The sequence below is a fragment of the Rhipicephalus sanguineus genome, chromosome 4, assembly GCF_013339695.2.
Source record: "Rhipicephalus sanguineus isolate Rsan-2018 chromosome 4, BIME_Rsan_1.4, whole genome shotgun sequence".
Classification (NCBI taxonomy): domain Eukaryota; kingdom Metazoa; phylum Arthropoda; class Arachnida; order Ixodida; family Ixodidae; genus Rhipicephalus; species Rhipicephalus sanguineus.
Window position 1 is genome coordinate 44,034,495 of NC_051179.1, and position 17,259 is coordinate 44,051,753.

Sequence of the window (17,259 nt, forward strand, 5' to 3'; positions counted from 1 at the left end):
ATTCGAGTTTCTGGACCTTGCGAATGCTCTGCGTCGTGCGCTACCTTCGAGAACGACGAAAGTGAATGAACCGGACTTTTCAGCAGTGCTCTTACGAATCGTACGACACAGTTCAGTTGAATGTCGGCAACATAGTGATGCAGCTTTCACGCAAACATTTTGGTACCACGAAAAATGAAAACAAAGAAACAAACAAACAAGTCACATCTGAGCGCGATGCCAGGCAGCTCTAGGCTCGGCAAGCCAGCCTCCTCTGGCGCCACCCCTCGTTCCCTCCGGGGACTATCTGAGTGTTGGCCCTTGTGGAGAGGCGTGTCGGGCCTTATAAAGACATTATTGGTACATTGTTGGATACATCGTAGTCCTTAGTGGGCGGTAGCCCTGAATTCCTTGCTGGAATTCCTTTGATGAGAGCGCAACGCGTATACAAAGCTATGAGCTGCCTGCTGATTGCCTCTAAAGATACGGGACACGCTGCGCGCGACCGCGGGCAAGTACGCCTGGTTGGTCGAAGGGCGAATTTACTGCAGGAGCCGCGCAGGCCACCTCCCGCTCCTCCCGATTTCCTTGCGCCTTTCGCTCGACAAAAGACGGTCCGGCGCGTTTCCTTTCTGCTTGAGCACCGATCGTCGGCAGCCTTCACGCGCTTTCACTCGCACATGGAACATACGACGCGCGGGGCGATGTTATCGATTTATACTTTATACGGAACATCACGGCGACGGCGGACATGCGCCTGGAGTGTGCGTAGAATTGCTATCGCGATACGAGAGTCAGCGAGGTGGAGTAATACTTGATTGTAACGAACAGTCTCGGTGGCTGTTCGCGCCGCCCCGTTTCGATGATGGATGTTCGTAAAGATCACCATAACCATCATCATCATCCCCACCAAAAGGGATCACTGCGCAAGCGATGGAGGTGACACAACACCGCAGTCTCTATTTCTCTCTGAAGACATTTATTTTTCATCTGCAAATAAAAAAAAATTACATACTCATACATTATCACTCGCTCACACGCGCTCGCTCAAACAAAACGATCAGACTGAATAGAGATAGAAAGAAACGTTCGCACTCCTCCATGGTGACGTCGTGACTTGTTTCTCCTCTAGTTCTTCTTTTTTCTTTTTTTTTTGAAGGAACTAGAGGTTTCACCGGTCGGTCTTGCGCGGGTACAGAACTAGAAGTCTCGCTCGCGCGGTGCACCACTTACGTCGCCGAAGAAATAAAATAAAAAATGAAGTCTCCTGCGACGGCGTCGCAGAGTGGTCTGAACGTGTGGCAAAACATTACCGCTGCGGGTAATGACGTCAGCAACCTGGTGAGAGAGAGAGAAAGCACCTTCTTTCCAGCACCTGCGCTACGTTACAAAGGCACGCCGTCGTCTGGTGGAGGGCTCAATTGCTTCGCCCCCTTGCGTAATACTTGTCCCCGGCGGGGATTGCATCGTAATACGGCTGGTAAAAATATTTCTCTGTAGAGCGCGTATCACAAGAATTGTTATCACCTGACCCTGCCTCGCGATAATTGTCGTTTGGATAGGCTAGCATACCATGATTAGAACATATAGTTCATCTTCGCTGAACATCCTCAGTGATCAACCTCGCTGAACATAACATCGCGGAGAAATGTAGTTGATGGGCTGATAACTAATAACTAATACCTCAATTCAGAAAAAAGCCCCGCCATCTAATCCTCTATAGCGCAAGTCGCTGGACTTTCTATCGGCGTTTCATAAACGCAGCCCGGGACGTTTCGCTCATCTACGGAGTGACGCAGTCTGCAAGATCTTATTGAGATTTTTATTCACAGAAAAAAAAAAGTTACAGTCTTTCTAAATAGATGCTTCTGAAGACTAGAGCTTCGAGGAGAGCTTGTCGCACAGCTCCCGTTGTTTCATTAAGCTCGTGTCGTAGGGGACCTGTCGACCCGTTTAGGTGCTGCGTTGCTCAAACTTTTCTTTTCTTTTTTTAAAAGGGACAAGTGATAACAGTTGCAAAAAAAAAAAAAAAGGAAACCTTATTCGCTTTCGTATAGCCGTAAAGGTAAGGACAAGTTGTAGTGTGAAAAACAAAAAAAAGCAATTTTTGATTACGCTCGTAGTACAAAGACTACGCCTCAAGAGACGTAGTCTCAAACAGCGATAACAAGTGTAGACGGCGCCTTTTGACGTCACGTAATGTTCTTATGCTATCAACAGCGTTCAAATTTCCTGGAATAAAAAATAAGAAAGGGGGTGAGAAAACAAGACCAAGCGTTTCATCATACAAGAAACTAACCTGCAAACGTAAGAAGATGTAAAAAAAAGTTCAGGTAAAAGTCATCTCAAAGGCACCTCAGGCGGAGCCTTTCGAGAATTTGACGCTATGTACAAAAGTATATAAAAGAAACAAAAGCGTATCGTAAGAAGAGAAGGTTAGTTCGGCTTCAGAGAATATAGGTTATAGCAAAGATAAAAGAACGTTACTCTGCCATTAGAAGCAAAAGAAAATTTCTGCCGAAGCGTCAGACCTGCAAATTGCTGATAATCTTTATTTTTACTGCGCTTTTATGCACTGCACGGCCGACAGATGCTGTCGAAGTACTACGGTATCTCAAACTCCAGCAGAGCTCTTTGTCAAGTAGTGACCTTTTCTTTTTATTCTTAAGCGCTCGCCAAAGTCGGCAGTGAGCTCGACGACATACTCGAGCGGGTCGCATTTAGGAAACGAACAAAATAATAATAAAAAAGAACTGTTGGGGGCTCTTCGAGATAAACGACTTTCGGGGAAGACAGTTGAACGAACAGACAAAGGTTTTCGCTTGCGGGCAACAGCACGAGATCTAAATGGAGTCGCGGAAAACCGCAACAACTCCGCTCGCGTTTGCCCCCTTAAATACTTCGAGGTGACGCCTAATGAAAAAATGCAAGTTTCTCGTGCGAATGATGAGGCATCGTCGATCCGACCATGTGGGTTACCAACCGTCGTGACGCGCTTAGAGCGTACGCAAAACCTACAGTTACAGGCATCGCGAAGCCTTCTCAATCACGGACCACAGAGACTGCACCTCTCGACACCTTTTGCAAGCTCTGCTCTGAATTGTGGTACTCGATCGGTCGCATTCGCAGAAGTAAGGTTACCGCTTTCTATAATTGTGAGACCAACTCCCCACCCTCATCTGGGGTCCAATCAACACATGACTTCACATACGGGTCATTGTGAAAGCACACGTTTCCAACGAGCTTTCCAAAAAATTGGACACAGCGCTGTATGCGGCGTTCGGGAAAGCACTGCGCGTACTACAACTATATATAAATATTCACGTAACGCGATTGATCTAAAATTGGCTTCGCTAGTGATCGACGGCATCAGCTGTGTCCTCGCGCGATCGAGCATCGCTTTATACAATTTGACGGCACTCGTGAGAAGCCCGCACGTCATTTACGCTGGCAAACGATCGCCGAGACATAAAAAATGAATCGTCGAATACGCAACCGATCGCGTAGTCAGCGCCGTAATTGAGCTGCTGTTCAAAGTCTTGGAACGCGCAACGTTTTTCATTTGTTCGTTGAAAGGGGCAGCGCAGGTTTGCTCGCTTATAGGCTTAATAAGCACACATCTGCGCAGCCGACGATCAGTCTCCCAAAATGTCCCATTTCCCTTTCCCTCTTCACATCGCGTGCAGATGAATAGTTCAGGAAAAAAAATTAAAGTAAAAGAACTCGTCATCAGCACCACGGTTAAGTCGTTCTCTCAGGCCCCGGCGCCGCAGCTTTCGGCGGCGCCCCTGCAGAAGACTCAACACGTTCGCGTGTGTCCGCGCATGCGCATGCGTGTGTGTGTGTGTGTGTGCACCAAAACAGGAAAAAAAAAAAATCGGCGAGGGAACAACCAGTCTTCACACACACACATCAAGTAAGGGAAGAAGGAAGAAAAATGAAGGACGCTGAGGAAACGAAACTAACAACAATCAACGTAACAAAAACGATCGGGCACAACACTCCGAGAGTCTTTTTCCACCACGAAGGGTCACACATCGTTCCTCGCGAGGCACCGTGTCTTCTTCACTATCGTCGTCTTCGGCGAAGACGTCATCATTTTGACACACGCATATACTCTCGTACGTCGCCGGAGAGTTGGGGGGAAGACTTCTTGCGAGCTTAGCAAAGCCTTCGTGTGACTGGCCTGCAAGAGCTCAGTGGAGACGCACGTTGACCTTGCGCAGGCCGTGCTGCAGGAACGGATTCTGCGGCTTGTCCTCTTCCGCGATGACCAGGGACGACGTGGCGTTGGACGCCGGAGACGCCGGCTCGCTCTTGCTGTTGACGCTGCTGTCGGTGCCGTTCTCCGGCTTGGACGGCGTCGACGCCGGCGTGGACGTTGTCGAAGAAGGAGCGCTCGACACCGGCGTCGCGGGACAACTCAGCGTTCCCGTCAAGGGCTTGGGCCCGAGGGTCCTGCAAGATGCGAGGAAATTACTCGCCACCCTTTTAAAAGCGAACTTCGCATCGACCGTCACGCAGCGTGACCTTCATGTCTGGCCTAGTTAACACGCAGTTTTCGAATAGGGTACTAAAAGCTATGTGCTAGCGTTCGTCGCCACTACACATGCGTCATACGCTATACCCTTCGGTATCCACGTTAAATAGACAGATTTAGTTAGGGTACGCAAAGCTTTGCGTTAAGGTTTGTCGCCTGCACATGCTTCATACTTTATCCTCTCAATTGGGTGTCCACGTCAAGTGACGAAAATATCGCATCATACCCGACGAACGCCATCTCTTCGTACTCTATTATAGAACTGCTTAACCTCAGCGATACCTTCCCCCATCTATGGTCTACGTTCGTGCGTGCCATCCGTCCACGTTCGCCCGAATGTGAACTGATCGTGAACATACTGTTGATCAGAGCAGAGCCGCCACAGTGTTACAACGATTACGGTGCTCGGTTGCATGATACGAAAGACGCGGTTTCAATCCCGGCCGCAGTGGTAGCATTTGGATGGAGGCGAAATGCTAGAAACCCGTGTACTGCGCGATGTCAGTGCGCGTTAAAGAGCCCCAATGAGTCGAAAATTATCCGAAGCCCTCCACTATGGCGTCATCAGAGCCTGAGTCGCTTTGGGAAGTTAAACCTCCTAAACCAACCATTACAGACAACAGCTGACACCTCAGACAATCAAGTTAAAGCACCATATACAGATATTTAAAACCAACAATTCCTTTTCTGATGGCGATATCTTGGCAAAATGACATTAATGAGCTGCAGACTTAATGAGTTCATGTCGAAATATCGAATCATCGTCGTGCTTGTGAGAGGCCACACAGCAACCCATTTGCCGACGGCGTTCCCGGATGGTCCACGTTAATAAAATGACTCGCGTTAGTATAAACCAGGCGTTCATACACTGTGGTTTGTCAGCGAGAATAAAGGAGTCAATATAGACTTTCACTTTGTCGTCCTAAAAAAATTTGCGCAGCTTGCACTAAGTCGCGCAAGGCTGCGTTACAGCAGAGCTGGTGAGCACCTAGCTGGTCCTGGCTTGACTAGGCTTTTGCCCTCTCATCTCTCTCTTTCCCACCCTTTGCTATACTATACTATACTATACTATACTATACTATACTATACTATACTATACTCTACTATACTATATTATATTATATTATATTATATTATACTATACTATACTATACTATACTATACTATACTATACTATACTATACTATACTATACTATACTATACTATACTATACTATACACTATACATGGCTATGCTTGCTCTTTTTCTTTTTTGTCTCTGTTCATTTGTATTTCTTCATCGCGCTACCAATTCCTTCACTTTCTCTCTCTCTCTCTCTGTGTACTCGTGCTGTCGCCCATCAGAATTATCGCACCCCACGCCGGTCAAATCGGCGCATGTGTTCTGGGAGCGAAGAAGAAAATGATGAAGAGAGCACGTGTCGACCCATGATGATGATAATTTTCTATCTACGACACACGGCGAACCTATATAGTCGGACACAACTTCAGAAGTCCGCGGCATTTCTTCCTCAAAGTTGGATGCACACAAGCCTGCACCAATGGGCGCGCACTCCCGACTGACGTCGCGAGCCGGACGGCTGGTCACCCCGCCTTCTGAGAATATTGCCGAGTGCGTAAGCGGGACTATTTCTTTAGTCACGGAGGCGATCGGCTGCCGCGCTTCGGTCGTCTGCGCGGGGCACCATCTTAGGTTGTATCCGACTATAGAGCATAATAAATTAATAATGTACCGTAAAACAGAATGTACTGTACGAGCAATATTGTTGCAACAAGCGACGTTACCAAAACAATTAGTTTTTCGCCACCACCACCATTGGCAGCCTTGTCTGCATGACACGGACACAGCACGTTGGCGCAGGTTTTGGACAATTCGTATTGACATTCACGTGACACGGTGTCAGGAGTTTAGTCGCCTAGCTTCCGATCTGCCGGTCTTGGCTATAGCTAACAGAAACTGTTACCTCGTTGAAGCCGATACCGACGCACAGTTAGACCTGGAGCGTTAAAATGCTTGACGAAACTGTAACCTGCAGCGACTGTGTGAAGCTGTTTCACATCGGCCCCGAATACATTCGTTCCCGTTCGCGGTAAGTTAGCGATTACGCAAACTCACGATCACGTTGGCGATGTTTTGCAAAGCTAACCTGAGCTAAACGTGTCCGGGGTGATTGGGGCAGATGACGAGGATTTGGGGACGTGTGCACGTAGCGCCATCTCTCGCCGGTGGCAGTGGGGTCCTGCCGTAACTGAATGAGAAATAGGCGAAAAAAATCATATCTGACGAAAAAAAACCTAGTTATCAAAAAGGACTCCTGGTTGTATAAAGCAGAGACCCATTTAAGCATTCTGGTAAAATTGCCGTATCGCACTACAAAGCGCATGGTTTCCCATGATATTTATTATCTTACAATGCAGCCCTGTGTATTTCTAATAGGCGGCGTTGAAATGTCCTGAGAAACCACGCGTTTTGTAGTGCAATACTGCAACTTTACCAGAACGTTCCAATGGGTCTCTGCTGTATAGAACCGGGAGTCCTTTTTTGATAGTCATTTTTTCGTCGGATATGATATTTGTCTCCTGTTTCTCATTCAGTTACGGCAGGGCGTCGTTGCCAATGCCGAGAGATGGCGCCACATACAGATGTCCCCGGAATCCTGGGAATGTCTGCATATATTTCGGGAGGCTATAGGGTCAGCTACGTCAAAGTTTGGGCAAAAGTCGATTCTGCATAATTGAAAATGTCGTAAGCTATGCTACGGACGATCTCAGATACTTAAGCATAACTTCTTCTGGGTACATTTTGCCACTAGTAATACACACCTGTTGCTCGGCAATGTGGCATCGCCATTCTTCATGAGAAGCTGTCGTTTCCAGGCAGGCACCGATGTCCACTTCTTAGCTTCAGCCTCTCTCTGTTGAAGAGAAAACAAAAACGGCATAAGAACCCTGATGCAACGCAACAAATACTGACACAAACTCGCGTGAACTCTAGCCAGTGTTAATGTGTTCTTAGTAACGGCTATAATTAAAGGAACCACGTTGTAATCATCATCAACATCATCATTTTCAGCCTATTTAGGTCCACTGCAGGACGAAGGCCTCGCCCAATGACCTGCAGTTCACCGTATATCCTGTGCAAGCTGATTCCATTTTATCCCTGCGAACTTGTTAATTTCCTCTCTCCATCTCACTCTGCCTTCCTCGAGTGCGTTTCTCATACCGTGGCAACCACTCCGTGGCACTTACTGTCCACCAGTTGTCCGTCCCAGGCATTACGTGGCCAGCGCAGGTCCATTTTTTTAGCTTGATCCCAACTTGAATATCCGCTACCTCCGTTTATTCACCTCAATGAAACGAAATGTTTCACAGTACCTGCTATTCCTCTTCCAATAACCGTGACCGACAAACTTTTATGAGCGCATATCACGTTATATCAGCGCAAGCTCACTCTTAGAACGAATAAATTTGTCTCGGGAAGCAAGCTGATGTACCTTGCCGAGTTCATGACGAGGCTTTGATTTGCTGTATGAGAGAAATATTGCTTGGTCAAACTCCGCCATATGAACATGTCTGCTTACTCCATCTCGTTACGCCTAACCAATTCAGATCACTGACTATTTACGTCGCGATTTTACAAACTGGCACCTTTATTCTTTATCAAGGTTTTAGAACAAATATATACATGTTAATCGGGTGGTGACACGTTGACAATGGGATTACATCTGCAAGCGTTACCTGCGGGGGCATCTTCGAATGTGGTGGAAAAATTGTCGCTACTGTCTTTTTCGTGGAGCCAGTTGCTCGCTATATAGACTTCATTGTCCGGTGCATAGTCAGTCACATATAAGAACCACCTGCTTCACGAAGCATGTACTCTATGCCTATTTCTCGTGTGGACAAACACCGAGTTTGCACAATTACCTTGCGGACGCTAATCTGCCACGACACGACTGCCACGGCATAAAACAAAGTCAGCCTACCAATACGGTGCCACGGTATATAAGCCTACCTGCAGGGCTTCCTCGGCCTCCTTCCTCGCCTTGTCGGCCGCCTTCTTGGCCAGCATCTGTCGCTTCCAGGCGGGGATGACGCAGCCGTTGTTGTCCTTCTCGGGTATCGTGTCCACGAAGTTGGTCGCTTTGATCTGCTGCAGCAGCTCCTCGGCTTTCTTCTTCTCCTGGGCGAACAGAGACGAGGCTCACGGCTTCGTATTTCAGCACGAGAAGCCCCACGCTTTCTGAGAAACCACCTAACGACGCACGCCTGGCTCATAACTACACAGCTGAGGAGGTGGCGAGGAAGTTTGTCTCGCAGCGATATTAGTGTAGCTGTTCAATAGAAACGCCAGGTTGTACGAACGTGCGGTACAATAGAATCCGTGCTGCCCTTACTATCGACAACGATGATTCTTCGAAATGACAGCGGGTGTCTAGCAAATACAACATGCTAAACGACACAAACAGCCTCATCATCGTGATAACGCATTCATTCAGTCACATATCACATAGTCTTCTCGACTTCTGAATTGATAAGCGACCCTATAGTGGTACAGGGGTGGTCAAAAATTCCCAGGCCGCAACGCCCGGCTGCGGAGCAGCAGCTCGCTGCTATCGGGGCGCTGCCATCACAATCACGCCTTGGCGCACGCTGGTGTCCAGCGTGTGCGTATTGGGGGGGGGGGGGGGTGTATCCCTCTCTCTCTGTTGCTCTCCTTGATGAGGCTCCGACCGTGTTCGTATGCAGCGAATTGGCCTGCGCAGACGGCTGAGAGAGCCACCGCAGTGAAAATGGAAAGTTAAACGCACGATATTATTTTCCAAGAAGCCCAAAACCACGGTAATGTATATGGTGTCTAGCCAAATGTGGCCGCAATCATGATGCGTCAGTTTTCCGGAAGACTGCCGCCTCGCTACACGCTGCACGGTAGTAAAACATCGAAGAGCGGTGAGTGAGGGAACATGACGCACCAAGTTTATACGTCGGTCTCTTATCAAGGAGAGCAAGGAAAGGAAGGAGAGATGCACCCCTCCCCCCACGCACACGCTCGACGCCAGCGTGCGCCAAGGCATGATTGCGATCGCAGCGCCCCGATAACAGCGAGCCGTTGCTCCGCGGCCAGGCGTTGCGGCCCGGGAACTTTTGACCACCCCTGTACGTGTACGAGCTATGTGCACCGATAGCGAAGGATACCGATACCAGCCCCACATGGCATTTTTTATTTCTTTGTTTTCCAGAACGAAACCAGACTGATTTGCCTTTTAATGCACCGAAAACAGGAACACACAAAAGCATTAGCACGAACGCTCATTTTAAGCATATTTTCTTATTAATAAAAACTTGCCCAGTCCTTGCTAGACGTGGTCAGGGTTTGTCATTTCATGATAACTTAATTTCATAATTGACACAATGCCACTTGTTTTGAGTACCACGTCTTTTCAGATGTACTATAGGGGATCTCCTTGATATGCTACACGAATGGCATCCTGATAAACTGCTACGCTGGAGGACGCAGGTTCGATTCCTGGACACTTCAGGGGACGAATTTCGAAGGGGGCGATTTGCGAGAACACCCACGTACATAGATTTAAACACTCGTTGAAAAAATGAACCCAGGTGGTGAGGATTCATCCGGACACCCCCCCCCCCCCCCCCCCCCCGGCGCATGCGCGCAGAGTGCACGCATGCGTAGCAAACCGTCACGCACACGCACGAACCCTTTTCGCGCTCACCTTCCATTGTATTCAGCATTTGTTGTTTGTACGACTTCATAGAAGCCGCAGATCGAAAATTTTTGATTATAAATGTTTCCCGGCGTTTTCCGCGCTACCATTCCGTGAGTAGACGCTCTGACCGGTAAACTTTCCGTAGCGCTAAAGAAAACAAGTACCATAAAATCGGCTGTCGGTCCCTTAAAGTGCTGACGGTGTACTATAGAAAATAATAATAGACTGCTTCATTAAAATGCGTTGCTGGGCTTATAGCTGGTGCATGGATAAATTCTAGGAGGGCGGCGCACAAAGAGACAAGGACAAGAGACAAGGCAACAAAGAGAATCGCGTTTCACCTTGTTGCCTTGTCTATAGTCCCTGTCTTTTGGTGCGCCGCCCTCCCAGAATTCAAACATCGCTCCTTGTGTCGCTTATCTCTTGGCGCCTGTCAGGGCTTTTTGCGGTACTTGCGGCGTTGCAAAGACATTGTACACAGAGCGCATTTCGCGTAAAGGAAGCAACCCGAGCAGCCCATCATCTATTCCGCAGCCAAGACAAGAAAATAGACCGACGCCATTCGTTCCATTTTATTGCCAGAAAACGAGCACTGGAATCCGAAAAATAGATGCGACATCCTTAGCGCTTGCACGGTGCGTGTCAATGCTGCCCACGAATGGCATATAAAAAGTATCTCGTCGCCATGAAGGAACCACGCGTGCGCCGATATCACTGTCAATAGAAAGCCAGGGAAGATAAAATTTGCATAGCTCTGGGACGCGGAAAACAAAGTTTACTGCATATGGAACAATAAGGAACACGAAGACGCTGCCCTCGGTTGCCTATATGGTACAGGTGCTTCGTGAAGTGCGCATGTGATTCACTGGTTATTTGCGGCTTCCATTGGCTAGCACTCCTCTGCATCCCTATGCACGTTTAACAAGGCATGTGCTACAAGTGTCGTGCAAGACCATATATTGCCTGTGCCCTCCTTAGTTTAAGGGACCGTCAATTAATTCTTAGGCGACAGCCTGCTACGTATCGTGTAGCGGTATTTCTCTATATTCTGTGTTGGCGCTATGTTTCATACTTGACAACAAGAAAGCCTTCACAAATCGCGATCACATATACTGTTTCACGCGTAACCCTGTTAGCGTGGATCGCGACAGTGGACTGCTCCGTCGCTGCATATATTAAAGCGCTGTAATGGTGCAGACAGGTGCGAGTTGTACCTGGTTGTGCTCCGAAATCCCTGAGCACCGGCGTGCGTCACAAAACAACCGCTGTGATTCGCTCAAGCAGTTTGTTATTGTTTCAGAGCACACGATCGACATATACCACTGAGCGCCGGCGGTTTAGCCATCGTATAGCGGCTATCCCCGGTAACTAGCATGTGCCGCAAGACTACCGCTGCGATTCGCTCAAGCAGTTCGCTAAGCGTCAAAGCACGCTCAACGTACACAGACCACTTAGTGCCGGTGGCCTAGACAGCCATCGCAGCGGCTGCTCCCACGTACCTTTTCTTCCTCGAGCCTCTGTCGCTCCTCCTTCAGCTTCCTCACGCCGTGGACTCCCTGGGTGCCGATGGACTGCTTCAGCTCCTCGATAATGGTGCTCTTCTGCTCGGCCAACGTGCTGCACGGGCTCTTCTGGAGCAGGACGCACCGCTCTGCGAGAAACGAGGGTTCAACGTGGTCGTCCATGTTGTTTTCAAACACGCGGTGCGCTCAGTATAACGCAAATCGGCCCAGTTCTGTGCTCGAGAACGTGTGTAGCACGCGGTGAACGGTAAAGCTTGCGTGTGTGTATGCTACGCGCGTGTACTGCTGCTGCTTTGGAGCGATAGTTAGGATAGAGATCAGAGGTGCTTAGGTGAGCCATTTCCTCTCGCCATTTAAGTGAGGAAGGGCACGCAGCGCTGATGCGAATATGGCACAATGGAGAGGAGGCTGCGCAGTTCTGTGGTGTGGCGCACGTAGACTGAAGAGAGGGTAAGAGGGGACAATAAACTGAAGCCATTTGAAAGCTTTATCTGAGTGCGAGGGAAACCTGTTGTTGACAAGGAATGGCGCGGGGGGTCGCTTTCAAAAAGCACTGCCACGTATAACCTCGCTGCATGACAGTTAACATTTTCTAAGGCTCGTTGCTTAGGCTTTTAGATTGAACGGGATCACCATGTTGTAACAATGTGAATGGTAAACGAGTAAGCAGCATTTATTAGCACTCTATGTCAGTAACATACCGGTCACAACATCGACAGAAAGTGTCAGACCTGCGCAGAATACGCAGCACAGTCACAACGAAAGCTGGAGGAGCGGTCTTGTAAACGCCTCAAGAGAGTCCGTTGTAAACTCTCTTGGGGCGGCTACTGCAAGTACAGTTGCAAGGTACCCGCTAAATCATAAATCAACATAATTTTACAAAGTAGGGAAGTGCCCACTATATGGCATTAATGGCATTATTCATCATTCTGTGGAGAAGCGAGGTACCCGCTACATACCTGTAAGGCATTATGCGCACTTTGTTAATGCTGTGGCTGATGACGATGAAGAATTATGGCTAAGCCCTTTCTAATGGGTGGGAAGCTTTAAACCACCCGCTCGTCACGCAATTCGCATTGCGTGGCGTGTGGTTGTTTCTTTACTCTTCTAACACGCTATATTATACCTATTAACGTGATTCCTTGCCCGACATGACGCCTGCATGGCCTTTTTGGCGAAAGAGCTTCAAGCACGGGCGTGGATCTGGCGTAGAACACTCCACTGGTCCGCAGAGTGGCCGAGTTCAAATCCAGCTCAAACCCAGTTTTTTTTAAATATATTGTCACGGGTGAGAGTATAAAAAGAAGAAATGTATTTACAAAATATACAGACGGAGATAGAAGCAGCTGCTGCCAAGATGGAGGAACAGCAACAGCACGAGCGCTATTTCATTCTTCGTCTTCATCGTCTTGTTGAAGCGTTCTTGTTCCTGATGGCATGTAACATATAACCCCCGCCGTTGGTAGCGCCGTCTCGGCGCTTAAGAAACAGCAGGATCATGTGCAGATAAGTAGGGCTTGAGGCGGGAGACGTGCACGATATCAGTAACGAGTACCGAAGATGACGAACTACTGTCCAGAGGAGCGATCTCGTACGTGACCTCAGTGAGCTGGCGTAAGACCTTGTAAGGGCCGGAGAAACGAGAGAGAAGCTTCGATGATAGGCCAACGTGGCGGCAAGGTGTCCAAAGGAGGACCAAAGAGCCTGGGGAATAGGTAACCACTCTATGATGGCTATCGTAGCGGGTTTTCTGAGACAGCTGGGAGGCAGAAAGACGATCCCGTGCGATCTGTCGAGCCACTTGAGCGCGAGCAGTTACATCACGGGCGTACTCGGTGAGAGTGGACCTAGCGGATGGTAGAAGAGTGTCAAAGGGTAACGTGGGGTGGCGGCCAAACAACAGATAGAAAGGGGAGAAGCCAGCGGTGTCGCTGGCTTCTCCCCTATAGCTGTTAAGGACAGCGCGCTATAGCTGTTAAGGACAACGTCGGCGGCGGTGGACAACTACGACACCAAAATCGGCTGTTGTTATCCTCTCATAACAGCTTTCGCTGTGAAAAGGCAAATCTTGATGCGTTCCAAGCAGGTGACATGAATGCCAGTCGATTACTGCGTTTCTGCCAGCTTTCAAAGGACTCATGCTTTTTGATTAAGCAATGATATGGAATTTCTGTAGAGACACGGGGTGCGGTGGGAGGGCGCGAGTATCGGATGTAAGTTATGTGATAGAAAGAAGGAAAAAGTGGTATAAAAAAGGAGGATGTCACGTAAACATGATGGTATCACTTTCAGAACCAAGCATTTCTGTGGTGCAAGGAAAACACTGAGCTGCAGAATGAGCCAAATTGCTTCACAATCATGCCTTCGTTCATGAATCGACAGCCATCCTCTATTTCGCCCGACTTTCCCTGCGACGACGACGCCTCGAGATAAGAATTGATGCCACAATAAAGCGCCTCTACGTATCTCTTTATCTCTCACTTTCTTTCTCAATATCAGTAGCAATCAGGTCATGCCAGAACCCCGATGTAACCGTGCAATGTTTAACGAAACTAAGTTGCAAGTATATTAGCAACGTGAAGGTGCGGTCATGAAAATAAACGCTGGAATTTCGACGCATCACAAAAAAGAGATAAAAGTGCGCGACCCATGGCAAATCGTTGAGAGTAAAGAAAAATGTGTCCCTGTTCAGAGTCCACGTAGCTGAATCTTTCTCTGTTGCAGCCACTGTGGCATGTACTGACATACTGGTTATCTATTAAAGTGCAGTGGGGAACCACGAAGGCCTTCTTACGAGGAATACGGGTGGGCATCTCTCCGCAGTTTGTTTTTGACTGCACTCTCCTAGAGGCTAGATTTTCATATCAAGTGGCGAACAGCGTAAGAAAAAGCGTTGTACACAACTGGAATGTCTCAGTTTCAGATAAGTCCCTAATTTGAGAATAAAGAAGTCTTAAAGAACAAGACGAGGTATGAGAGAACATTCTAAACATTCGAACATTGGAACATTCCAAAGTTTCTTGCTTCAGAGTGTCAGACGGTGTTGTTAACTAGACCGCCTTGACTGACAGGTAGACCGGTAATACTCGCAACACAGGCCACATTGTGCCCCGCACTACTGCGCATGCACGCGATCGAGGACCCTCCCGACTCACCCAACGTGCTCGGCTTGTCCGTCCTTTTGAGCTGGACGTTCTGTAGCTGCTCCTTGGTGATTGAGAAAGCACCGCCGTTCGGCTGAGGAGAACACGGCGTCGACGGAATGGACCGCGGCAGGCTGTTGGTGCTGCAGCTGCTGCTCATGTCACCGTTCGTGCCCGTACCGCTGCCGTGAATCTTCTCTTCGCACAGCGAAGGCGTGGGCGAGTCGTCCCCGTTCACGCTGCCGCTGCTGACGCTGCCGCCGCATAGGCTTCCGTTGCCCACTTTCGATCCGTTGAGACCGTTGAGGCCATTGTACACCACGCCGTGACCGTTAGTGCCGTTATGCGGACTCCCAAGACCATTGAGTCCGTTCAGGGCCTTGGCGACGTTGGCGATGCTGTTGGTCAAGGGCAGCGTCATGGAATGCGCGTTGGCCGCGTTCTGAGCCGCGGAGGCCGCCGGAGGGATATCGAGGACCCTTCCGAGAGGCCTCTTGGTCGCGACGCCGTTTTCGACCTTGATGTCCTTGTTCGCAAGATGCGACTTGGGCCTGTTGGAGACCGTCTTCAGGTACTCGGAGGGCTTAAGGTTCGTGTCCGAGTCCGGCGGCTGCATGAACTGGGGCGGGATGAAGGACATGGGCCTCTCGAACAACCTCGGCAGGGTTCTCTCTTCGCTGTGCGTCGTGCTCGCGGACGACGCCGTCTCGTCCGTGTCAGCGTTCGACGACGTCTCCGAGCGGTCTCCGCCGTTGCTGGTGCCCAGCGACCCGGGTCGCCTTAGCGTGCTCTCCGTGGACCGGATGTCGAAGCCCTTGGGCAGCGGTGGTGGAGGCGGGGGTGGCGACAGGACTGTACACACGGGAGGCGGAGGAGGAGGCGGTGAAGGCGTCGCGGGTGACGTCGCGGAGGTAGAGGTAGACGTGTCGGCGGCCTGATTCACCGGCCTCATTGACTTGACCAGCTTGTCGTCCTTGTAGGTGGACACCGTGCAGATGGTCTCGTAGTCCGAATCGCTGCTGCTGAGTTCGGCTACGGACCCGTCGCCGACGGAGGCCACCGAGGGCGTCGGTGCGGGAGGGAGCTGAAGCGGGGGAGTGACCAGCGACAGCGTGGACGAAGCCTTCTTCATGCCGTTCTCGAAGGGCTTCTTGACTTGGCCGCGGGGTTGTCCGGGCGATGACGAGGAAGCGTGGCCCGGCGACATTTGGGGCTGCGACGACTGCTGCTGTTGGTGGTGCTGCTGGTCGGCGTCCAGGAGGTCGGCCAGCGAGGAGCACTTGTTGCGAAGCGGTGGAGACGCGTGCGCCATGTCTCGGAGCAGCGCGGATCCGGGCGTGGGCCGAAGAAGCGCCTGCGAAGGAAACTGAGGAGAAACGCATTTCGCTTCAGTTTATTGACGCAATTGAAGATGTCACAATTACACATATGGAGGTCTCGCTAGACCTCTACCTGCAGTGGACGGTATCAAGTCAAGTATTTTGATGTACCTAATATTATTTTGCATGTCACAAATTATCAACACACACAAAGAAATGACAGTGCAGGAAAGCTACACCAATAACTACAAATGACATATTCTTCGAATACAACAAGAACTATTCAAGAAATATTAATTTGGTACTCGTCTAATTACCTGTTATCTCAGTAAGTCAGCTCGGTGCTCCTTCAGTTGATACATTATTCCTAGTCAATTGAAGCGAAGCATAGATTTCGCCTTATAGGAAGAATGAATTACTTACGCAAGAGAAACAATAAAATAAACAGAATGTAAGAATAAACTTAGATGAGAAAGGCACCTGATCGCACGCGAAGGCACTGAGACCAGGGACCCAAAAGGCGACGAGAGAAAGGACGGCAAGAAAGCGAATGACTTGCAAGTTGTTAACCTTGTGAGCACGAAAATAAAGATAACAAAATTATGCACGCATTCCAACAAAACCGCATTAAAAGATATCATGTAGACGTCTGTTTTTCCTTCTTTATTTTAGAAGAATAGGCCCATTTTGCAAGGAAACATGTATAGTTTGGACATGTTAAGCAAAGTGAATTCCGTCAGCAGTACAAGGGCGGAGTGTACGCACTACATTAAGTAGCATGAGAAGTCTAAGAAAATGACCAGAATGTTGAACGAAGAATTACGCTAGCAACAAAAGCGAGCAGCACTGCCCTTGTTCTAGTAAAGTGGACTTTGATTTTTCTTTTGGCATTGGAAGTCATGTAATTAATACCTGTTGTTGTTTTCCTTTCATTCTGTGTAACTGTATGGTTGACTTTTTACTGCCTATTACATATTTGTACTTGTCTATATTTCTACATAATTCCGAACGGCCCCACAACAAGCCTTC

General features: G+C 49.0%; 1 protein-coding gene across 1 annotated transcript in view; it reads right to left on the reverse strand.

Annotated features, from left to right (window-relative positions):
• Nucleotides 1–1,782: 1,782 nt before the first annotated feature.
• Nucleotides 1,783–17,259, reverse strand: part of LOC119389870 (uncharacterized) — a 297,565-nt gene continuing 282,088 nt past the window's right edge. Inside the window, exons 8-12 of the mRNA XM_037657277.2 lie at nucleotides 14,924–16,277; nucleotides 11,745–11,896; nucleotides 8,532–8,699; nucleotides 7,343–7,434; nucleotides 1,783–4,437 (exon numbers count right to left, since the gene is read on the reverse strand). Of these exons, the coding sequence (XP_037513205.1) occupies nucleotides 4,176–4,437; nucleotides 7,343–7,434; nucleotides 8,532–8,699; nucleotides 11,745–11,896; nucleotides 14,924–16,277 (2,028 nt within the window). The 3' untranslated portion in view covers nucleotides 1,783–4,175. The remainder of the gene's footprint in view (nucleotides 4,438–7,342; nucleotides 7,435–8,531; nucleotides 8,700–11,744; nucleotides 11,897–14,923; nucleotides 16,278–17,259) is intronic.